This window comes from Ceratotherium simum, chromosome 2 (assembly GCF_057802395.1).
Source record: "Ceratotherium simum simum isolate JZ-2026a chromosome 2, ASM5780239v1, whole genome shotgun sequence".
Lineage (NCBI taxonomy): Eukaryota > Metazoa > Chordata > Mammalia > Perissodactyla > Rhinocerotidae > Ceratotherium > Ceratotherium simum.
In genome coordinates this window covers 87,133,065-87,158,016 of record NC_141901.1, presented here as the reverse complement: position 1 = coordinate 87,158,016, position 24,952 = coordinate 87,133,065, and the positions used below count along the sequence as shown (strand labels likewise).

Below are 24,952 nucleotides of genomic sequence, written 5' to 3'. Positions count from 1 at the left end.
GGAAGAATGGCACAGAGTAAATATCACAGCAAAACTGTAAGAGAAGTAACATCGCCATCTGCTGCCCACTTGCGTTACAGCAGGTCAAAATGTTTTTTTAACACAGCATAGTTTGGCATCATTGTTATTGTAAACATATCTATGAGAAAACAATCAGCCCTTGTTGTTACGTCAGTAAGATATTATCTCATTCTGTGTACCAGGTCAGATTCTGCCCATAGTGCATGCCTCTTGAGGAAATAACTTATCTTCTTCTGGACAGCAAACAATTACAAAAACACAAAAGATTCACCAGGAATTTCTAAATTCACCCTCAAATTCCTAAAAAGTACTGTGTCCTCAGTTTACTTTCTAAATTACCATATTTTTTCAAAATTGCTTTTGTTTTGACATCAACAATTCAGAGAGTATAGTTTTAAAAAACAAGAGGTAACATTTTAGATTTCAAATCCTTAAACTGCAAATTTTGAAAAATATCGCTCTGATTTATTTCACAGTTATTACTTTGTTTTGTAAGTAAATGGCTTCTAATTTTTTTTCTCAAAAACAATGCTCATTTTTACTCTGTATATTTCAATTACACAAAGAAGTAATTAATGGAGACTATTTTTCTGACTAGAAGTAAGCCCATAATATAGTTACAACTTCTATACTTAGAGATTCTTCCTTTAAGTGTTAAAGAAGTTATTAAGAAATATTGAACCAAATGGCATTCCGTTTCCTATGATTTTGCACCCAAGGGTTATGTCCTTAATATATAGCCAAGTTTAGAATGTACTTCCATATAGTTCAGTGAACACGTTTACTCTAGAGAATTTTCTGGCCTAATCAGTAGATATGATGTTATACATTTAATATATGGGCCCTATCTAGTACCAAGAATCTAAAATACAGAAGAAGTTATGATTGTTAGAAGTCTCCAAATTAATCTCCTTTGTCTTTCTCAATTTTCTGACTCCTAGAACAGCCAAGAATATATGGAAAAAATAGGCAACTAGTTTCTCACATGTCGATTTATATTTTATTCAAGTGATTTTCCAACTTTTATGTGTATCAGAATCAACTAGAGAACTTTATAATAATTTACAAGCTGCCCCACACCCAAACACAATATATGAGAATCTCTTGGCAGGGGTAGGGGAAGCATCTATATTTACAATAAGTTCTCAGAGTGATTCTGACGCCTACAAAAAAATCAAAAATTGTTTTGTTTCATCATTATAAACTTTTTGACTACTCTTAAGGGGACTTAATCCTTACAGTTTTTCAACACTTAAGATAGAGGTAACTATTTTACTAGATCTTTGTTGTGACCCCTGTGTTGTTGAATAATAAAATAATAATAATAACAATCTAGAAAGATAGGTTTCCACTCTTCACTGAAATATATATACTTCTAGGAGAATAAGAGTGAAGGAAGCCCTTTGCCAAGATGTGAAGCCAAGTGACACTTTTGACTACAATAATCTCAAGAAAGTAAGGCAAGAACAAGAGGGTGGCCATTATAAGACCAACATTTTGGAAATCTTCCCTATTCATTGGCTTCTTGCTATTAAGCTGCCATGGAGTCAGTCTAAATCTAGATTCCCACACTTCAGGATCATTAAATAAATTAGTATTTATATTAATTTAGAACACAATGACACATTTCTGACTCTCTTCATGGATACATGGATCATATTCAGATCAAAATGTTAGATCAACAAGTTCCTTTCTGTCAACACATAAATAATCCTTAAACACAAGCTTAGTGTAAAAGCCAAAAGGATACTACTTGATTCATTGCTCTTTTTGGGGTCCATTTTTACACCGTAAGCCATATCACACGCACTTGCACACAGGGGATGGAGAGGCAAAGCACGTGAGTGTCTAATTCATGCTTTGCTCTGCCATGCAAAAGACTAAGGCATGGCTGCCAGAAACTGGCTTGTTGCTCTGGCCAGCAGGGGTGGAGTATGAAAATAACTTTCCTCTTAAACTCTTGAGGGAGAGATTTCCTAACCCATAGTATGTCCCTTGTAAAGGTACCAGTTGAGGTACCTATGGAGGGCTAATAATATATTTCCTCAGGGTAATATCAGAAGTGTCTTACTTATCCTTTCTTTCCTCGTTGAAAGTTGAACTAAAATTAAACCTTTTGTAGAACAAACCATACAATCTCTTTAATCTAGAAAAACAGGTATGCTCATAAAAGATATAATCACTCTTCTGAAACAAATCCATACTGATTTTCTATATGGTGGGAATAGGAGAATAGGAATTTGTCTCTATTTGGGTTAGAGACAAAGGGCATGAGTTATGTGGTCGTTTCAGTTTTGTTCAGAATATTTTCATGGTGGCCAGAGGTTCATATTATTCAAAATGATTCCAGAACTACGATACAACTCTACTAGAAATATAATTTCACTGAAACAAAATGGGCTATGAAGGTTCCATAGTCATTTTTACTGAGTAACGCTCTCTATGGGACCTGTATAACAATAACTTCTATATGTTTGTCATGGACTTGAATCACTTACTGAAATACACTTCTTAGGGAAACATTAACACAAGTTTAATCACAGTTTAGAGAGTTGTCTGCTAGCTTGAACAGTACAAATATAACCATAGCACCATATTTACAAATTTAGTACCATATGCTGGTTAACTATGAATCAATCTTTTTTATGGCTAATTGATTATACATTTAGAGTGCTTTCAAAAGTTGCCTGAATATTCTTTACAAATATACATTTATAAAAAGAAAGGCTATAAAGTGCTGCATTGGGAAACAGCACGCCAGGTTATAAAAGTTTTTAAAACACTTTCGGCTATAGACTTTAAAAAAACATTTGACGTTTACACCTTGCTCTTCAGCTGGGACCACAGTCTATAAAGTATCCTAGTTCACAGAGGCTACTGTCATCAAATGCCTGACACCTTAGGTGGTACCAGGTTCTGGCTTTTTAGGAATAAGCACAGAAATTTCACATTACTCAAAAGCATCATTTTCATATTACAAGTGACCTAATTTACAAAACTTCTACTTAAAAATGAGTGGCACTGTTTGGAGCTTTTCTACTCTTTCTGCTTCTGGGGAACTAGTTGCTTCTTGTTCAGAATTCCGTGCAGGGTAGGGGCTATGAAGTAGGGTTTTTCTGTAGATCCATCATTTCTTTCCAGATCTTCACCTGTATATGCAGCAGCCAAAGCAGGCAAAAGCGGCAGAACAATTATGCACATTTGTTATAAATTGGAGAGTCAAACAGGGAAAAATCAGAGAAATCAGTGTTAGAAAGTCAAATATAAAACAAATTAGTGCAGTTAAGTTGCTGATGCTGGACAATTAAGAAGCTTCAACCTCTGCCAGGAAGCCCTGAAATTTCCTAAATTCCACCCACTCCCAAAGAGTTACTTTGGTAGTTTAAAGGTTAATAAGATCTTTCATGTCCTTTCACAAGTATTATCTTTAAATTCTGTGACTGTTTGTTTCAGAAAGGTCAATTACCACATCCTCTGAGACGAAGCTGAATAAAAAATGTATTAATCCTGTGATAAATGTAGAATAATAATTGAATTTCAGAGTTCAAAGTCACTTTTAATGGTAGTCTACACCCTAATATTACAAATGAAGAAAGTGAGACCCAGGGATGAAAAATGATTCTCTTGAAGTCGAAAGCTCTGAGGCAATCAGGATGAGGTGGGGACCAGCCTCTTGACACTGAGCTCAGTTCTCATCCTACTTAACCATAAGGTGTCCTGTTCTAATCCTTGCAGGCTGCCTCTGGTTACATCTGAAAGGCAATATCAGTGTTTTCTGACTTCTGTGATACAAGAATTTACCTTCCTGCTTTGCTTAGGCTAATAATAAATTGATGCGGTGGTCACTGAACACACACCTGTTGGAAGCACCAGAATGATGCTGAGAAGCAAAAGAAGTTTGCCTGGAATTAAGTTTCCTGCAGATACATACAATTCACAGCAGATAATATCTATCAGTCAATGTATAAATGCAACTTGAGTCTAGGTTTTGACTAGTATATATTTAAAAAGATTATGTTATTTGTAGCTTTTATTTATTATGACATAAAGGATAAGAATTATTACACAAAACCATATAGGATAATCATAGATTTGTGGTATAAATCTAAATTATTTTTCATCATATGCTTTTGGGAATGGTTGGATTATTGGTTTAGTAGAATTTTACATTAACCCTCACAGTGACCTTCCCCACACACAAAATGAAAAGCTAGAGGGAACATGATAGACACTGACCATTTTGTTCTTTCTTCCTTAATCATATTTCTGTATCATATATCACAAATCATGTATCATATGTCTGATTCACTATTACCCTTGAGGTATTGGTAGGAAACCTGGTATGAATTCTCATTTCCTTGTAATATTAAAAAAATGCTATTTCTATAAATGAAGTGTTTGCAAATGGTTTAAATTTTTAAAAAACACCAGTTTTTTGGCAGCCAAGATAATAGGTATTTATATATATATAGTCCAGTCCCACACAATCAGAATTTGGCTTAGAGTATCCTGTAAGAAGAATGTTTTCCCAAGTAAGATGTTGCCCAAAGTAACAGCTGGGGAAGGAAGAGAAATACAATTTGGTTTCCCTTGTTCTTTATTATCAAAGGCAAGAGTCTCCAAAAGGAAACTATTCATGTTCAATACAGAAGGTATTGAATAAAGCTGAAATTACACCTGGTTTTCAAGAAGTTGGCAATTATTAATATAGAAGGGTGGAAAACATTTCTTACTGCTCATGTTTAAAATCCACTGTCAAATTTAAAATCCACAAGATTTGCCAAAACTTCCAAAGACTGGAAACTAAAGATTCTATATGTTTCCTGAGATACGTTTTAAGAAATATTTTCAGTTAAAAGAATGGGGAAGATCCCAGTGGGATCACCCATTAGGCTCCAATGATCAGCGTTTGAGATGAGAGAAGAGATCTGGGAATGTTCCAGAGCTCTGTCTTAGGCACTACTTTATTCCTATGCTCCTTCATCCATCTCATACCTGAGCTAGAGTTTGTTCATGTGGCATTTTGTAGATGGCTTTTCCTAACAAACCACTGAGGCACTAGGAAAAGACTAAACATTCTGGTTCTATTTATGGCCAGAGGAAGAGCTAACTAGTACACAAAGTTCTCCTGATTTCTTTGTCCAGTTATTGAAAATGGATTTTTAAAATGTTCAGAAAGAAAAAAAAAAACAAGGTCAAACCATTTTCTAAGAGGTTTTTCCTTGAATATATCTCACTATAGTTATTATCGTCTCTCTTGACCCCAGCTTGAAGTTGGTGCTATGGGTTATGCTGAAAAAAACCTAAATTTTGTACAGGTGGATCACTCAGTAATGCCCTGTCATAGAATGTTTTCTCTGCTTCTCTTAAGAGTGATGTGCCAGAGAAATAACCTCTCAGAGGGTATAGCTGGAGGGCTAACAATTTCTGTTCTTCCACCTGCAGACCCTACGTTCCCTAGGTTGAAGGAGAGGCCCAGATCAAGCTCCTTATGGGCAATGGGTTCTCCAGGGCTTTGAGGATGAGGCCCTAATAGAAAACATACTCTTCTGTGTACGTGTGTTGCACATGCCACGTGCAGACACAGTGAATAAGTCAGTGATGAAAGCTCTAAAGAAGTATTTTAACTCTAAGCATCAGAATTGATCTAGCCATTTCCTAGACATGCTCCTCTATGAATCCTGTCTATTTGTCATTGTGTCACCTAGTGTGAAATTGCCCTATGTGTCTTTGAAACCATTGCCAGCTTGGCTTTATCAGAACCTATAAAGGCTCTCCTCAAAGAGTTCCCAAAGCCCAGTTATGTCCTCAGTTCTGCTAATAAAGCACAACAGAAACGAATCATTATTATAAATTTGAAAACATTAAGAAATGAAAAAATAATTTCATGCTATCACCATGCTCTGAAGCTTGAGGTTCATTTCAGTAGCTGACTCTCCTACGCTTTGCAAACTCCATTCTCTCAGCTGTCAAGGGCTAAAAAGCATCTAGTAAACAATGTGTCTTTCCAAATAAACACACTTTTGGGGTTGCAGCCAGGTCATAGCAAATCCACAAGTCAGCCAAGGACATGGGTCTTAACCTTCTCATCTTTCGGTTATCCACTGAAGGGGGAAAACACATATACTGAAAACTTACAGAAGCAGATGAAAATTGTATCAATACACATTGAATAGACGCTGAAGAACCCATGTGCAATTAGGTAAGATCCAATAATGACTGTCTGTAAATGAGTAAAGAAGAGAATGAAGATGTCATTAACTCATCCAGAAGAACAATAATGCAGCTTTAAATGAACATCATGATGAGAAAGTTTTGAAGTACTCTATCGGAAAAGATTTCAACATAGAGACCAAAAAAATTCAGTGATAATGTTTTTGAGTGCTTTGTACTGGGCTTTAAACAAAATGTACTAGATTACCTGCCAATTTTCTTATCACTATCCCCAATGCCTACCAAAAATATCCCAGATTTAGGATCCTGTACACCGAGGTGGTAAAGCATAGGCGTTCAGAGCACACTGTCTAGGTTCAAATCACCACTCAGGCACTCACTCAACAAGTGACTTAACCTCTCTTTGCCTCCTATGTGAAACGGTCGGTGCGGAAGGGGAGAATGTGAATAATAACAGTATTTGTGACATATGGATTGAATGAGTTAACACATTGTAATAGATACTGCAGGGCTCCACCCAGGTCCTCTCCAGCTGCCACATCTATGCCCCTGGCTTGGGAATGAACGCTGCTGAGGACTCAGCTGATTCCCTCACTATGAATTGCCTTCCTTGCAGGGAACTGCCTCATCCAAGGTTAAACCTCCATCCAGGGGTCAATCTCTGGCCAACAGCAGATAAGCATACAATAGCATACAATAGCCTCCTCCTCCCTTTGTCAGAACTTCCTGTAATTACACCTGAGGTCAGCTATAACTGCAGCATGGGTCAGCTTCTTCCTTTGCTCAGGCCTGCCTTTCTCTCTTCCTTACAAGTGTATCTCAGGAGAGCATTTCCTAATAAACCTTCTGGTGCAATCCTCTGTCTCAGAGGTTGTTTTTAAGGGAACCAGTGTCTAAAGCAGAATGCGGCTTGGCGCAAAGCAAGACCAATAATGTTAGCTATTATTATTTCTCCTATTCCTTTTTGTTTTTTATTTTGCTATCTCTGATAAATCAGAGTCAATATTACCCAGCTGCTATGGAATGAACTGTCCCCCCTCAAAATTCATATGTTGCAACCTAATCCTCAGTGTAATGGTATTTGGAGGTGGGATCTTTGAGAAGTAATTAGGTTATGAGGGTGGAGCACCCATGAAGGGGATTAGTGCCCTTATAAAAGGAGACAGGAGAGATGATGTCTCTCTCCACCATGTTAGAATATAGCAAGAAGCTGACCCTGGGTAAACCAGGAAGAGAGCCCTCAACAGGAACCAAATCTGTGGGCCCAGTGACTTTGGACTTCTCAGCCTTCAGAATTGTGAAGAATAAATTCATATTTTTTAAGCCACCCAGTCATTGGTATTTTTGTTATTGCAGCCCAAACTGACTGACACCAGCTCTTACCAGCAAAGGTACCCAGTAGTAATTTAAAGATGTTGGTCCTTCTAGAATCATTGGGATTCTTTGCGTGAAGAGTAAGAAGGCCAAGATACCTACATAGAAAAGGCAGAACATGTATATTATGCATTTGCAAAGGAATACAGCTTTTTGTAGTAAAGGAGATTTTCCAAGCACCTTTTAAAATTTTTATTATTTGTATTGCTATTACTTACCTATACTTCCAGAAACTAGGATTTTCCCCAGGATTAGGACAAACTCTGTAACTCTATCCATAACTGCAACTCTGAGAATCAGAAAAAAGAAAGCATAATTTTGTGTTTAAATTACATTTGTTACTTGCAATTTATGAGAGTAAGTAATCCATGAGTTCATTTTGATGTGTCTTCGCTGAAATTTTATTTGGCATTGTTAAATGCAAGAAATGAAGGTAGAACCCAGGGATGGAGTTCTGACTTAATTTTAAAGAAGTAAACAGAAGATGGCATTGTAGAGCTGTCAAGTGCTATTGATGGTGTCAGCCTCTTTCTCTACTAATTCCAGGCCTATAGACACCCTGAATCCTGAGGATGCTGCATTTGTTCTCTGATTTCTTCACTCTGTCAATTTTGGGAGGGGGGAATAGTCAGAGACACGATGGCAATGTTCATGTGGGGAATTTCTTGAGCAGAGTGGGTAATAAAAATGAGTCAATGCCAGTGGGAGTAAAGACATAGGTGGATGACGAAAATGACAATTCTAAGATATAAAAATAAATATCAAATTAAAAGATAATATTCATGTCTAATAAGACCACCCACACTTTAAATAACAATATGTGAAGTATGTGATGCTCAGGGTTCACCAAATCATCTATTGCAATGTTCAACCTGATTACTTACTTTAAAACATTTCTCATCAGCAGATTGAAAGCATCTCTCGCTGACTTGCAGAAGTTTTTGCCATATATTGCAATCTGAGGAAGAGAGTTGATATTATTCTGGAGTTGGTAACATACCCTAACAAGACCAATAGACAACTCAATGACAGGAAAATGAATTAATTCTCTGTCACCCATACAGCTACTGTCATTCCTCTTTCCAACGTCTGGGTTGGTGGGAGGCCTGGGAACTGTGTGTCCTCAACTCTGCACAACTCTCAGGGTCGCTGACAACAACGTGTGCTTCAGGTGCTATATGCCCTCAAACTCCAGGAGGATTAGACAACTTCAAACAGAGGTAGGTCTTTTTCTCAAAACCCAGGACATGGCTTCTGTCTTTGAAGCATTTCAGCTAGGGTTTGCTGCTGAATGGGTTAAATGTTGTGGCGTTCACATTAAAAATTACTCTCTGGAAATCCAATGCCTTTCAATACACTTGATTTACTGATTAAAAGGCTCAATACAATATTCTCACTGAAGGTAAAAAATGACTATTTGAATCTCTATGACTATTTGAATCACCCCTGCAGACCCTGTGTGCCAGTGATAATAAGCAAGTGTAGGTTGTAGTGACTAAATTTTAGAAGAATTATAATTCTGGATCCCCTATTTTGAAAAATCTTTTTAGAAGTCTCCATATTCCCATAAGAAATAAGTAATAAATTCAGTTAGGCATTGTCAATGCCCACACATATCAACAAAAGATTCATAAAAAGGAATAGACCCTTACATAAATCCTAGAATTAGAAAAATATTTTCTTCTCAGAGTAAAACATAGACTAAGTAAGCATTCCTCCCACTAAACTATGTCAAAGACACACAAAATCTTATTCAACCTAGCACATTTTTAAACTTCTAAGGTAAATAATATTTTCCCTCTCCAAAAAGATTCTGAAGGTAATAATGAAGTACAGTTAAGATACAATCTCAACTAGGAAAGCAGAGCCCTGAATCATGCATTGGACTCACAAATCCTTTTATCAACATGGTGATAAATTCAACTGCCTGATGTAAAAGTACTTTAGAGATGGAAATGTAGACATGGGATTTGGGTTTGCAAAGGAGAAGTTTAGTAAATAAAAAATAATCTACTTACCATAACATAGGCATTTCTGTTCAAAAACTTTACCACATTTTCCAAACACCAGAAACAGCATTTTAGGCAGCATTGTAGGAATTTAGAAAAGTTGTTCTGAGCCTCTATGAGAAGGAGATATTTAAATCTATTAATGATTTGCAACTAAACTCTATGAATCAAAAAAATAATAAAAATTTTTAAATGGCCTTGTAAATTTTTAAAATCTCAGTAAAATGTACATAAAATTTACCATTGTAACCATTTTTAAGTGTACAATTCAGTAGCATTAAATACATTCACAATGTTGTGCAACCATCATCACTATCCATTTCCAGAACTTTTCATCATCTCAAATAGAAACTCTGTACCCACTAAACAATAACTCCTCATTCTCCCCTTCTCCCAGCCTCCGGTAACCTCTACTATACTTGTGTCTGTATGAATTTGCCTCTTCTAGATAACTCATATAAGTGGAATCATACAATATTTGTCCTTTTGTGTCTTGCTTATTTCACTTAGCATAAAGTTTTCAAGGTTCATCATTTCATTCCTTTTTAGATCTGAATAACATTCCATTGCATGTATATATCACATTTTGTTTATCCTTTTGTTACTGAAAATTTGGATTGTTTCGACCTTTTGGCTATTGTGAATAATCCTGCTATGAACATCGGTGTGCAAGTATCTGTCTGAGTCTCTACTTTCAATTCTTTTAAGTATATATCTAGAAGTGGAATTGCTGGATAATATGGCAATCCTATTTTTAACTTTTTGGGGAATCGCCATACTGTTTTCCACGGTGGCTTTACTATTTTACATTCCCGCCAGCAATGTACAAGGGTTCCAATTTATCCTAATCCTACAAACACTTGTTATCTTCTGTTTTCTTGATAGTAGCCATTCTACGGGTGTGAAGTAGTACCTCATTATGGTTTTGATTTGCATTTCCCTAATGACTAATATTGAACATCTTTTCATGTGCTTATTCACCATTTGTATATCTTCTTTGGAGCAAAGTATATGCAAATTCTTTGTGGGAAGGACCAAGATGGTGACATAGAAGGCTCCAGAATTTCCATCCTCCCACAGACGCACTGAATGTACAGCTACACATGGAGCAATTTCCTCTGAGAGAAATCCAGAAGCCAGTTGAGTGACTCCTACATATCAGGTAACTGAGAAAACACCCACATTGAAACAGGTAAGAAAAGCTGAGACACACTCACCATAAACCCCACCCCTGACACAGCGCCATACAATTGGGATGACACCCTCAACTCTCAGCTTCTCCCTGAGGAGTGAAGGGTTGGGACAGCATATCTAGGATTCAAACTTTTAAGGCTCCCACAAGGGATGGGCCCCTAAAACACCTAGCTCTGAAAGCCAATGAGGCTTGCATCCACAAGTCCCACAGGACTATAGAAAACAAAGAAGCAGTTCTTAATAAGCACAAATGCTAGCACTCGCTGCGGCTATCCCCCAGGGCTTAGCTCAGAGAGAGCAGGCAAAAACGCCCATCTTCTAGGCTTTCCCTGGAAGGTGACTGACTGCATACTTTGCCACCCGCTGCCCGAAGGAGGGTCTGGCTTTAATTTGCATGTGTCTAGGGGCTAGCTGTGATCCTCTATGGAGGCCTGGGGAACCCTGGGCACTTCTACCATCCTCTCCTTCAAGCTGATTGCAGTTATAAAACCAGGTCACCAACATCTCTTTGGAGGGAACTTGTACACATGCCTGGTGCCCCAGCTTTTGTGGCTGCTGCCTGAGGGATGATCCTCACTTCTTTTGGCTTTGATAGCCAATGAGGCTTGCATTGACAAGTCCCACAGGATTACATCAAACAAAGAAGCAGTTTTTAAATGGTGCAGAAGCACCCCTCTCCCCAAAATGTGGCTATATACCCTGGCTCAGTGTGGAGAGTGCAGGCAAAAACACTCACCTCCCAGTTTCCCCCTGAAAGGGACTTAACTACATATTTTCCCAGCTGCCACCTGAGGGTCTGGCTTCTAATCAGCCTGTATCTAGGTTCTGACTACGATTCTCCCTTTTGGGACACTGACCGGTCTTGGCACACCTTCAACTATCAGGAGCCACTAAGAAGAAATATGGTGGCTAGGATGATCATATAGGTTTGAAAGAACCAGAAGCTTGGGCTAGGCTGATTGACAAAGTTTATCTCCTACATGAGACCAGTCTGTTAAGACTGGGAGAGGTGGCTGTTTCATTTAATGTGCAGAAACCAACATAGAGAGTCAAGAAAAATTGAAGAAACAAGGGAATAGGTTCCAAACAAAAGAACAAGATAAATCTCCAGATACTGATCTTAATGAAATGGAGGTAAGTGATTTACCTGATAGAGAGTTCAAAATAATGGTCATAAAGATGCTCACTGAGATCAGGGGAGCAATGCATGAACAAAGTGAGAATTTCAACAAAGAGATAGAAAATACATAAAAGTATTAAAGCGAATTCATAGAACTGAAGAATATGGAGTGAAAAATTCAATAGAGCGGTTCAACAACAGACTGGATCAAGCAGAAGAAAGGATCAATGAACTCAAAGAAAGGACACTGGAATTCATCCAATTAGAGGAACAAAAAGAATGAAAAAAGTGAAGATAGCTTAAGAGACTTATGGGACACTATCAAGCAGACAAATATATGCATTATAGAGGTCCCAGAAGGAGAAAAGAGAGAGAAAGGGGCAGAAAGCTTATTCAAAGCAATAATGGCTGAATACTTCCCTAACCTGGGGAAACAAACAGACATCCAGATCCAGAAAGCTTAAAGAACACTATAAAAGATAAATCTAAAGAGACCAACACTGAGACTCATAAAATTAAACTTTCAAAAGTTAAAAGGCAGTTAAAGGCAGCAAGAGAAAAGCAACTTGCTACATATCAGGGAAACCCCATAAGAATATCAGCAAGTTTTTTTCAGCAGAAACTTTTTGGGCCAGAATGGAATAGAATGATATATTCAAAGTGCTGAAAGAAAAAAACTCCCAGCCAAGAAACACTACACAGCAAAGTTGTCCTTCAGAATTGAAGGAGAGATAAAGAGTTTTCCCAACGAACAACAGCTGAAAAAGTTCATCACCATTAAACCAGCCTTACAAGAAATGTTAAAGGGAGTTCTCTAAGCTGAAACAAAAGGATACTAATTAGTAAAATGAAAATATATGAAAGTATAAAACTTGCTGGTAAAGGTAAATATATAGTTAAATTCAGAATACTCTAAAATTGTAATGGTGGTGGGAAAATCACTTATAACTCTAGTATAAAGATTAAAAGACGAAGTATTAACTATACTACAATAACTTGGTAATGTTTACACAATATAAAAAGATGTAAATTATAACATCAAAAACATTGTAGCATAAATGTGAGGGAGTGTAAAAATGTAGAGCTTTTGTATGCACTTAAAGTTATTATCAGCTTAAAAAAGATTGTTATAGCTATAAGATGTTTTATGTAAGCCTTATGATAACCACAAATCCTTCTCAAACTCTTCCAAAAAAGAGAAGTGATGGGAGCATTTCCAAACTCATTTTATAAGGTTGGCATTACACTGATACCAAAGCCAGACAAGGACACTACAAAAAAGAAAATTACAGGCCAATATCCCTGATGAACATACATGCAAAAATCCTCAACAAAATATCAGCAAAATGAATTCAACAGTGCATTAAAAGGATCATACATCAAGATCAAATGGGATTTATCCCAGAGATGCAAGGATGTTTCAACATATGCAAATCAATAAATGTGATGTAACACATTAACATAATAGAGGATAAAAATCATATGATCATCTCAATAGACACAGAAAAATCACTTGACAAAATTCAACCTTCTTTCGTAATAAAAATTCTCAACAAAGTGGTTGAGAAGGCCTCAACAAAATAAAGGCCATAAACGACAAGCCCACAGCTAACATCATACTCAATGGTGAAAAACTGAAAGCCTTTCTTCTCACATCGAGAACAAGACAAGGATGCCCACTCTCACCACTTTTATTCAACATGGTACTGGAAGACCTAGTCAGAGCAATTAGTCAAGAAAAAGAAATAAAAGGCATTCAAATCAGAAAGGAAGAAGTAAAACTGTCTCTGTTTGCAGATCACATGATATTATATATAGAAAACCCTGGGGCCAGCCCTGGGGCCTTTTGGTTAAGTTTGGCCTGCTCTGCTTCGGTGGCCCAGGTTCGGTTCCTGGGTGTGGACCTACGCCACTTATTGGTGGCCATGCTGTGGCGGAGTCCCACAAACGAAATAGAGGAAGACTGGCACCGATGTCAGCTCAGGGCGAATCTTCCTCAGCAAAAAAAAAAAACAAAAAAAAAACAAAAAATAAAACGAAAACCCTAAAGTCTTCACCAAAAATCTATTAGAACTAATAAATGAATTTAGTGAAGTTGCAGGATATAAAATCAATATACAAAAACCATTTGCATTTCTATACATTAACAACTATCAGAAAGAGAAATTAAGAAAACAATCTCATTTACAACAGCATCAAAAACAATAAAATACCCTGTGCACTGAAAACTGTAAACCATTGAAAAAAGAAATTGAAGAAGACAAAAATAAATGGAAAATATTTCATGTTCATGGATTGGAAGAATTAATATTGTTAAAATATTCATAGTACCCAAAGAATCTATGAATTCAATGCAATCCCTATCAAAATTCCAATGGTATTTTTCACAATAATGGAACAAACAATCCTAAAGTTTGTATGGAATCACAAAAGACTCCAAATAGCCAAAGCAATCAACAAAAAACAAAACTGAAGGCATTAACACTTCCTGATTTCAAACTGTATTACAACCATAGTAGTCAAAAAGTATGGTATTGGCATAAAAATAGACACATAGATGAATGGAACAGAATAGAAAGTCAGAAATAAACCCATGCATATATGGTCAATTAATTTTTGACAAAGGAGCAAAGAATATACAATGGGGAAAGGAAAATCTTTTCAATAAATCATGCTGGGAAAACTGGATATCCATATACAAATGAATGAAATTGGACCTTTATCTTACAACTACACAATAATCAACTCAAAATGGATTAAAGACTTGAATGTAAGACCTGAAACCATAAAACTCCTAGAAGAAAACATAAGGATAAGCCTCTCGACATTGGTCTTGGCAATGATTTTTTGGATTTGACACTAAAAGCAAAGACAACAAAAGCAAAAAAGCTAACAAATGGGACTACATCAAACTAAAAAGCTTCTGCACAGAAAGGTAAATCATCAATAAAATGAAAAAGCAACATATGAAATGGGAGAAAATATTCACAAACCACATATGTGATAAGAGGTTAATATCCAAAGTATATAAGGAACTCATAGAACTCAATACCAAAAAAAGAAATAATCCAATAAAAAAGTGGGCAAAGAACCTGAAGAGACATTTTTTCCAAAGAAGACATACAAACAGCCAACAAGTACATGAAAAGGTGCTCAACATTACTAATCATTAGAGAAACGCAAATCAAAACCAGGAGATATCACCTCACACTTGTTAGGATGTCTATTATGAAAAAACTAGAGACAGCAAGTGGTGAGGAGGCAACTCTTGTACTGTTGGTGGGAATGTAAACTGGTGCATCCACTAGAGAAACAGTGTGGAGACTCCTCAAGAAATTAAAAATAGAACTGCTATATGATCCAGTAATTCCACTTCTGTGTATATGTTGGAAGAAAACAAAATCACTATCTCAAAGAGATATCTGTACTCTCATGTTCATTGCAGCATTATTTACAATATTCAATGTATGGAAACAACCTAAGTGTCCATCAATGGATCAATAGATAAAGAAAATGTGGTATAGATACACAATGGAATATTATTCAGCCTTAAAAAAGAAGGAAATCCTGCTTTTTGAACAACACGGATAAACCCGGAGGGCGTTATGCTAAGTGAAATAAGCCAGACAGAGAAAGACAAACAGGCATGGTATCATTTTTATGTGGAATTAAAAAAAAAGTTGAATTCATAGAAACAGAGTGTAGAATGGTGGTAACTGTATTGTATAATTGAAATTTGCAAAGAGAGTAGAATTCAAGCATTCACACCAAAAAAGGAAAAAGAAAAAAAAAGGTAAATAAGGTAAATAAATAAAATATGGATATGTTTACTACCTTGAATGTGGGAATCCTTTTCACAATGTATGTGTATATAAAGCATTATGTTGTATACATTAAATATATTACAATTTTGTCAATTAAACCCCAATAAAGCTGAAAAAAAATTTTACATAATTAAAAAAATCCCTTGCCCATGTTAAATTGGGTTGTTTGTTGTTGAGTTGTAGAAGTTCTTTACATATTCTGAATATTAGTCACTTATCTCGTATATGATTTGCAAATATTTTCTCCCATTCTGTGGATTGTCTTTTCACTCTCTTGATAGTGTCCTTTGGTGCACAAACATTTTTTTATTTTTTGAAGTCTAATTTGTCTGTTTTTTTCTTTATTGCTTGTGCTTTTGGTGTCATATCTAAGAAATGATCAAATCCAACGTCATGAAGATTTCCTTCTATCCTTTCTTCTAAGAGTTTTATCTTTTATGGTTAGGTCTTTGATCCATTTTGAATTAATTTTTGATATGGTGTAAGGTAAGGGTCCAACTTCATTCTTTTGCATGTAGTTTTCCTAATAAAATTAGTTGAAAACACTGTCCTTTCCCCATTGAATGGTCTTATATGTGAGGGTTTATTTGGGGCTCTCTATTCTATTCCAGGTCTATATGTCTGTCTTTAGATCAGTGCTACACTGTTTTCACTACTGTAGCTTTGTATCAAGTTTTGAAATCAGGAAATGTGAATGTTCCAAGTTTGTTCTGTTTCAAGATTGTTTTGGCAATTAGTAATAAAATCATTTAAAGTGCATTCTAAGCAAAGTTTGTGTGTTTGTAAAGTATATGTGTCATGTATGAAGATTTATGTGATGACACTCGCATTTATATTTTAAGCCTGACCTGTCCGGAGCTCTAGACTTGGAACTGCCTGACATCTCCACTACGCTTCTCAACATTAACACTTCAAAACCACAATTTTTAATCTCTTCTTTGAAATTTGCTTCTCTTGGTTTCCACACCTTAGTAAATAGCATCACACACTTTTTCTCTTTTCTTCACCACTGTGCCTCTCGCTCCCCAGACTCCATATCCAATCCCTCAGCAAGTCCTGTTGCCTTTTCCTTCTAAAAGTATCCCCAGTCTGACCACCTCTCTCCTTACTACTCTAATCCAAGCTACAGTCACCATGTTTCCCCCAACCCTCTGCCCCCATCTATTCTTTTCACAGAGTCAGGAAGTCTGAGAAAAGATGAATTCTGGAATCTTACCTTTAAGACGGTTGTCCAAATATTGCAGGACCAATCTAAACATTTGAATTGATGCAAGAATTAAAGATCCAAATGCTAGGGATCCTGTGTGATACCTGGGAAAAGATACAGTGAGAATAAAAGTTGAAATATCTTTACTATTAACTAACAGGATGTTAGTTAATTTTTAGAGGTAAAAGGGATCTACAGAAGGGCCGCTAGGACAGAGCTTCTTATGCTCTCTGTTCAGATGGATAAAGGTCTCCACGGAGGATTTTCAACCATATACATCTGGTTTGCCCTTCATCTGCAAAAATGATACCAATAGCCTGTCATCATAAAATAGGATGTCTGAGCTAAGCAATGGAGAGGCAGAGCCAAGTTAACCCTTAATCTTTAAATTGGTGCCCTCCTCTACCTTGTCTCCTCTCCGGTAACATAAGGCGTTTAGAAGGATATTGGCCTGGGTAGGGATTGTAAAACTGGGGCTATAAAACCAGACAAAGCCAATGCACATCCATGGATGTTGAATCATACCTTTGACCTCGTTTGTACCTTGCCATTTGAATTATAAGCACAAGACTGAATTATAGGCACACTAAACATAACTGAGAAGATAGATGTAGGGTTCACTGTGGAACTTACCGTATGGCTCTTCCAAATGCAGTAAAAAGTGGATACGGTGGGATGTCGTCTGGTTTTCTCAAGGCCCAGTAATACGAAGCAAAGGCACCAGCAAGGGTACACTGACCCAATGCAATGATAAAGTTTATAAGCCAGAGAAAGATAAATAGATTGACTATCTGGAAAGTAGTGATGTATCGATGGTACAGGCTCTTTCCACCATAGGAAGCAAAGTTACAGTGAGATCCAGGGCAAGCTTTGGCAATTTGAGTTGTATTAAAAATCTGCACTCAGAAACAATAACATGGATAATAGAATATTAAATGCCATTCCAAGATAACACCTTCCCTGCCTTCTCTTGTGTAGCCCCCAATCGCATGTTTTGCTTTTTCCCCCTTAGCTTCTGCTGTTATTCCTATTTTCTATCACATCACTTTATATAATTCTTTAATGAGCTCTGGAAAGTATCTCACTTTTCATCATATGTCCATGACTCTACACCCACTATAATTTCACATTTATTAGTGTTGCTGTTGACTATGCCTGCTTCTTGGGTTTATGACAGGACAAACGAGCTCAGGAAATAATAGTGCCTTCTCTCTATTGTACCCACGATTTTCAGTGCTCTCCTGCTAACACCTGACCCACCCTCCCCTTCTTGACAGTGATCCCCATCAATGCACAGGCTCTCTATTTCAGGATGATCCCTACCACTGGAAATGTAGTCGAGTTCTGTACTGAAGTAAGTACAAGACAGAGTTTCTTTTACTTACCTCTGGGTTACAGGTTTTATTTTCATGTTCGCATTGCCCCTCTGGGGCTATGACTTTGTATGTGGGTACCCCTGATGTAGCCAAGTAACTGAGTGGACTCTGTTAAGGCTCAATTATTTCCTGGTAGGTTGGAAGTAAATGGACAACAAATAACTCAAAAGTCCACTGAGAGATTAACCTTAATAAACGTCTAATATTTTAATAATTCATCCATTTTTCAGACCCAGAATAATATAACATGGGTCAGCTGCACTGAGTGGCCCCTTAAAACAGTAAAATATATGGGAGTTTTCTTAGGTTATCGCCAAGGAAAAGTACCACACGTGGAGACAAAATAAAAATCTACCATATGACCTCTTTGAGGGGAAATTCAATCAGTAGACTGAAACATTTTTAGAGCTTGGCAAAAAAAAAAATCAGTTATTTCTTTAGGATGTTCCGGGTCTTCCCAGGATGGAAAACAATGGACACAAACTCCTGGTTCCTGAATAGTCGTGTGGACCCAAGATCAATCACCAAGGATACACTGCTGTCACCGCCCAGTAGGAAATGCAGATTGAGAGGAGAATGAAGGTTAAAACTGGATAGATTAATGTACTGGGGATGTATCCAATGGCTCTGAAAAAAAAAAAAAGTTGAAATTCAAAATGATCTAGAGCTATAATTTCTCAATTAATTTTTTGTCTGTTAAAACTAGAAATAAGCCTCAGACTGAATTACTTCTAAGAACAGTGGTAATAACCATGGACTCTTTTTTACTGACCATTCTGGCATGTTCTTAGTTGGTTTTAAACTTTTATTTACTTATTTATTTTTAGTAAGTTAGACGCATTCTTTCAATGCCCATGTTTGATTCCTGCCAAAAGTTCCCCTAACTTTCTCTTCTTTGATTATTTCTGCCTAACTCATAAAGATTTGATACATTACAATCACAATATTTCTTCCTTTTGTGTAGATTCTTAGACTTTTAAAATGGAGAGGATCTTGAAGATCATCTGATCAAACGTGAGAATCCCTCCCTAATTCAGGAATCCCTTCTGTCCTATCTTCAAAATGTGTTCCCTAGCTTCTGGTGACCACATGGAGTAAGGGAAACTTACTTTTATACAACACAGTTTATTCTATTTTCTTAATGACCAAAGTATTAGAAAGTTCTTCTTTATCTGCCTGCCCATAACTCATATCACTACTTTCTGGAGAAGAATTGACTAAAGAAAAATGAATGACTAAAGAAAAGAAATGACTTTCCCACAAAACAATCCTTCAAGTAACTCCTTATTCTTTTATTCTCCGGGATAATCATTTCTTTGTTGTTTCCTCATAAGACATGGTTTCTGTTCACTATCTGAGTTGCCCTGTTTCTAACTACTTTTGAATCATCTTTTCAGCATGTAACACTGCATTAAACCCAACACTGTTTGATTTAGCCACTGAGAACTATGATGGAACTATTTCCACTCCTACTGCACTTGACATATCTTGGATTCCTTTTGCGTTTGTTACTTCTTCATTTCACCATTTGAACCATGCTCTTCTCTCCTTTCTCCAGCCACTGCTGCTCAGTGAATTATTGAGCATCCCTATGTCTAACCTGTAATTCTCACACCTATTTATTCCAGCTCTTATTTACCTTTGAGCAAACTATCAACCTGACGCAGTTGTATTGGCCCTTTAACACACACACACACACACACACACACTTACGCATACACACATTTAAAGGCTTAACAGTGGCAAGTTACAGTGAATTGCACAATATCTTATTATTTAAGAAATAAACCCAGCAAATCAGTAGTTTTCAGTGGCTAATGATAGGGCTTCAGTTATTGTGGGAAGGAAAGAGAGTTTAATTTAACAAACTGCTTGTTAACTACTTAAACCACTGGCTTCGGGTGGCAGTATTATTATTATTATAGACGACAATTTTATTAAAATAATCCTTAAGCACTATTTAAAATAATTTGGTCCTTAGTCATTAACAAGTCAGTTTCCATCATTCTAAATTTAGAGCATGGTCTGTTGGTTTTGTTGTAATGCTTTCCTTGTTTCTTCCATCCATTATTCAAAAGTTTCAAGCATTGCCCTCAAGTGACCTTTGGGAATAGTTTGGAAACTGTAGCTGTTATTACCTGCCAGCATGAATTTTATGAAAAATTTAGTGTTTATTTTGTAGCGCTTTTTAATAAAAATGGCTCTGGGTATAAAGTGTTCCTGAATTAAGAGCTGTAGATACAAAATGTGTAGTCTGGTGCTGCCAGGATCAATTATTCTCTCTATTAGCAAATTTTGTCACTCATACAGAAAAAGTAATAGCATATAATTGAATTTATAGAATTATGGTGATTTAAAGTTCTGCAAATGATCTCAACCATTAATATTAACATATGACTCAGTATGGGAATACCACAACATGTAATAGAACTAACTTTTATATAGCACTTTATAGCTTACTTTAACATACCTTATTCTCCTAACATACATTTGGTGTTAAAAAAAATGCTAATACATAGACTAGACAGGTTTTGGCCTTATTTTACTCTATGATAATTAAGATTTGGGGATATTGAAGGACTGGTTAGCACGACCTTTCTAATAAGTGGCAGAATCTGAACTTGAAAAGTCTTCTTAAATGGAAAGAAGATTTCTTTAACAAGTCTTCTTAAAGGGAACATAGTCTGGGCATCTATGCAATAGGCAGTGTCTGATTTGACTACTGATACATGTTATGTGAGTTTCTCTACCAGGGCCTTACTTGCTCCCTTCCTTCAGCAGGGCAATGGAGACGCGGATTCGTTCCCTGAGGAAGATCAGCATAACGATGACAGTCACTTCAAGGATGCTGAGTATTATCACTTTAAACAGGGAAAAAAAAAATTAGTGTGTGGTACAAATCAATCCAGAAAACAAACTTTCTCTGCAAAAGTTAGGACTGAGCTTCACGATTATTTCTGCCAGTTCTGACACTTCATAATTTAAGCAGTGTTACCTCTCAAAATATGCCACTCTTAGAAATTCGCTTTCAAAATCTCCAAGAAATGCTAAGAAATCTAGATTAAAACCTTTAGCTAGAGTTTGGAGAACTCAGCTGGACAGGCTTCGTCTTATCTACGGAAACATTTCACACCATTTGTAGAAATGGGAAAATAGGCATAGAAGGAAGGGCTGCTTTAGGCAGCTCTAGTTTAGATGTTTTCATTTTTACTTCATTGAGTAAGAGAATCATTACAGAAGAAACTTTTTGAGCTGCCCAGCCTGCATGCAATGCCTCTTAATTGATTCCTCTTGGTGATTGACAGGGCAGGCCCTTGGCTGCCATATTTTTATTTTGTGACTCTACCCTTCATGGCTACCATTGACGGAATCATGATGTAAACCCAACCCAAGCTGTCTCAGAAAAGTCTCAGAAGTAGAACTAAGGGAATTTAGTTCAGTTTTGAGTTGAAGTTTATAAACCTCTTGAACTAAGAGTTACACAAACTTAATGAACTATGTCAAAACCATCTTTACATGAAGTAAGTGAATCTACAAAGAAAGAATGAAGTATATGTGTATAAAGAAAGAGAGCAAGGAGATGAAACCTTGGGTGCTTTTTGGCTTTCTGTTCCCTGGATTCAAGTACACTTGTAAATCCAGCTGCTTCTCTGCTTTTCAGCGTTTGCTGAGACACTTGTATATTGTTATAAAAAATACCCCTGCCTTGTCCCCAGCTTGTTCCAATTTTCTTTTCTTTTCAGCTAGCTTGAATTACTTTCTTTTTACTTGAAGCCAAATAGTCCTAATTACTGTATTTCCTCAATTCTAAGACATATCTTTAATTTAGTAATATCTTTTTAGGAACAGTAAAGATATCCTTCATTAAATGTCTATTTATTGATTATAAGATACATCCTGACTTCAGAGATGTTAAAAAAGTGAAAAGGTGTGGATCTTAAAATTAGGGAAATATAGCATTGCTAATAATAGAATCTGAAATTATAAAAAAAACTTAATGAAAAGTTAAATTAAATATCCACCTGTGAAAGAATTTGTTCTATAATATCCTTGCTAGATAGTTATTCTGCTCTGTGAAGTATTATTTCATTCTATTATTATACCACTAAGATTCTCATGTTACATTACATATCAGTTAACATCTCCAAGTAAGTAGAAATCAGTTAACCCAGATATGTGGGAAGATCTTAGTAATGTATCATCTCTCCACCACATCTTCTTTTAATTAAACTATGTATTTATGTTTTAATGCACATTTGATTCTCTTAAAACACCAAACTGAGTCCAAAACTGTGGAATATAGCCATATTAAGCTAAAATCATCATCTTCTTTGGACAAACCTAAGAATGAGATATATCAGAACTTTATGTTCTGAAATTGCATTGAGGAACATTGCATATTAAATTTCTACCTTTACAAAATTACATATTCAAAATGCTTATATTAGAGGAATTTAGCTGTCTTTTGAATTTATATCTTATATTGCTTCTTTTTATTTGAATAAGAGTGAACAATAGAAACACATTTTTTGAAACTCGGTAGAGAAGCTGGTAGAACTCCAACTTCACAGAGGAGGAGACTGGGATAATTAATAGCAGAAATGAGAATAGAACCACCTCCTAACACAATCCAAGACTCATGAAAAGTGTAATTTTTGTCCATATAACTCTGTTTATTTTTAGTGTTTCTGCCAATGAGTATAATTTCACATGTATGCCTTTGTCTCTGGTGCCTAGAATTTTGTCCAAACATGGAGCAAATAATCAGTGTCTGATAAATGAGCTGTGAAAGCTGAGGCTCATTTGAGGAAAGATTAGTATTGCTAGACTTGAAAATAAAAGCAAGCTCTGTATTTTCCTCAAAGTATATCTTTTAACTTTTCCAATGGCAGATTCTGATCACCTCAATGATTTTTGTGTTGAAGGTCCTTAAGAGACAGCAGTGGGATGACCGCAGAACCTGTAACTAAGATTCATATGACAGTAAAATTGGAGGTTTCAAAATGTAATGGATGAGATTCGTATCTTTGAAATTATAGATAACAGTAAGTGGATTGCTGAAGAGATATGGAATCACTCAAATTCAGGAAAAGTGATGAGATGAGGATACAAGTCCCAAGATGCCTGATTTTGATGGGTAAAAAGAAATGGTTATAAATAGAACAATTCTTCTGCAACATATTTGAAAAAATAATGTATTATGTGAAAGCAACTAGCCTGTATGAGAGCTAGAAATGGGAAGCCAAAGAGCAAGGATTTGGCATTTTGATCTAGCACTATCCAAGGAAAAGAGAAAAACTGAATTTGGCAGACAAAAGGAATCTGGTGGGGGTTTCTGTGCAGCAGGGTTAGGTCATCGAGCTTGGCGTGAGCCTAAAGAAAACACCTCTCAAGACTATCCGAGGCCCGCTGCTAGAAAAGCTTCTCATTAGTAATCTTGTTCCCTATATGCCTTGATCCCGGGAAAGTGGTGTCCTAGCTGGGATATGCCTGCATTCTGGTCACAGGGAGAGTATTCTAATGGTGTAAACAAATAAAATGGCACACTGGTGACATAATGTGAGCCTGTCCCTGATGACCTGATGTCTTTTGGGTGAAGAGTCACAATCAAGTTTTCAAATGTATGGGGATGGGACCAGTGCTGGAATCACGATGCCCCACCGAGATGTTGCCCCCCTCTGAGGCTCACTCTGGGCTCCTTCCCAGGCTTCCTCAAACTTGTCTTGCCTGGCTCTCTAACATCCACAATATGAAGATGAATTCTTTTTTAAAACAATGCGTAATTAGAGATTTAAAAAAACCAATATGACTTCAATAAAATAATTTTAAAAAGTAAAAAAAAAAAAAAAAAAAAAAAACTGATTAAAGAATATGAGTCTCTGTGAAGTGCAAGGAATATTATAATAAAACCATTCTAGGAATATAGGATTAAAGCCATCTCTGAAATCATCTTGCTTTAAAAATTTTGTTAATATTACCCTTAACTAATTCAATAATTTTAATACACACTTTAAACTTATTTTCAGTTACCTCTTATTCCAATTCCTATAATAAATGGTTTTAAAGTCTCGTTATGAAAAAACTTTCTTATTTTTTTTAAACAAGTTTGAAAAATTAAGCATTTTTCCTTTTAAAACACCTTTCTTGGAAAACAGGTTAATGGCTATAAACACACACATCCAAACCATTTTAAATTGAAGGCAAATAGCTTGGGATCACCGTAAAGTCATATTTTCTTAGAGTATATAATAAATTCCCCTCAATGCCTTTTCCATTTACTGTAGCTAGTAGGATTATAGACACATTTACTTTAATGACTTTAGCAATAAGTATATTTAACAAGTTACACCAACCCAACTTTTCCTTTAGACAGAGAGATGCTTTCTCGTTATTATAATTTTAACAAAACCAGTTTTTAAAATTCACTCACTAAATGTGAACCATGTTTGTTTCAGTTGAAAGTACATGCTTAAATCAGTCTGAATCCCGATGTTGTATATACTTAAGTGAGAATTTGGCTCTTCCTGAAGTTTGCTGTATTCCTGGTAACAGTGCCATATTCCTTGAAAAAGAAAGAAAAACAGACTAACATAAAATGTTATTTTCTGAAATATAAGCTATATGCTTATCACACATATCTACATGAAATTGAT

The 24,952-nt window shown here is 36.2% G+C and overlaps 1 protein-coding gene across 2 annotated transcripts in view; it reads right to left on the bottom strand.

Annotated features, from left to right (window-relative positions):
- The window catches only part of SLC44A5 (solute carrier family 44 member 5), a 137,174-nt gene that overhangs the window by 1,636 nt on the left and 110,586 nt on the right, over positions 1-24,952 (bottom strand). Inside the window, exons 11-21 of one of the 2 annotated variants that reach the window (XM_087448899.1) lie at positions 24,730-24,861; positions 21,061-21,160; positions 18,834-18,926; positions 18,309-18,396; positions 17,557-17,819; positions 16,933-17,027; positions 9,588-9,691; positions 8,454-8,527; positions 7,788-7,858; positions 7,579-7,667; positions 6,160-6,244 (exon numbers count right to left, since the gene is read on the bottom strand). In XM_087448899.1, the coding sequence (XP_087305025.1) occupies positions 6,160-6,244; positions 7,579-7,667; positions 7,788-7,858; positions 8,454-8,527; positions 9,588-9,691; positions 16,933-17,027; positions 17,557-17,819; positions 18,309-18,396; positions 18,834-18,926; positions 21,061-21,160; positions 24,730-24,861 (1,194 nt within the window). The remainder of the gene's footprint in view (positions 1-6,159; positions 6,245-7,578; positions 7,668-7,787; positions 7,859-8,453; positions 8,528-9,587; positions 9,692-16,932; positions 17,028-17,556; positions 17,820-18,308; positions 18,397-18,833; positions 18,927-21,060; positions 21,161-24,729; positions 24,862-24,952) is intronic. The other variant, XM_087448904.1, reaches the window with a different exon arrangement.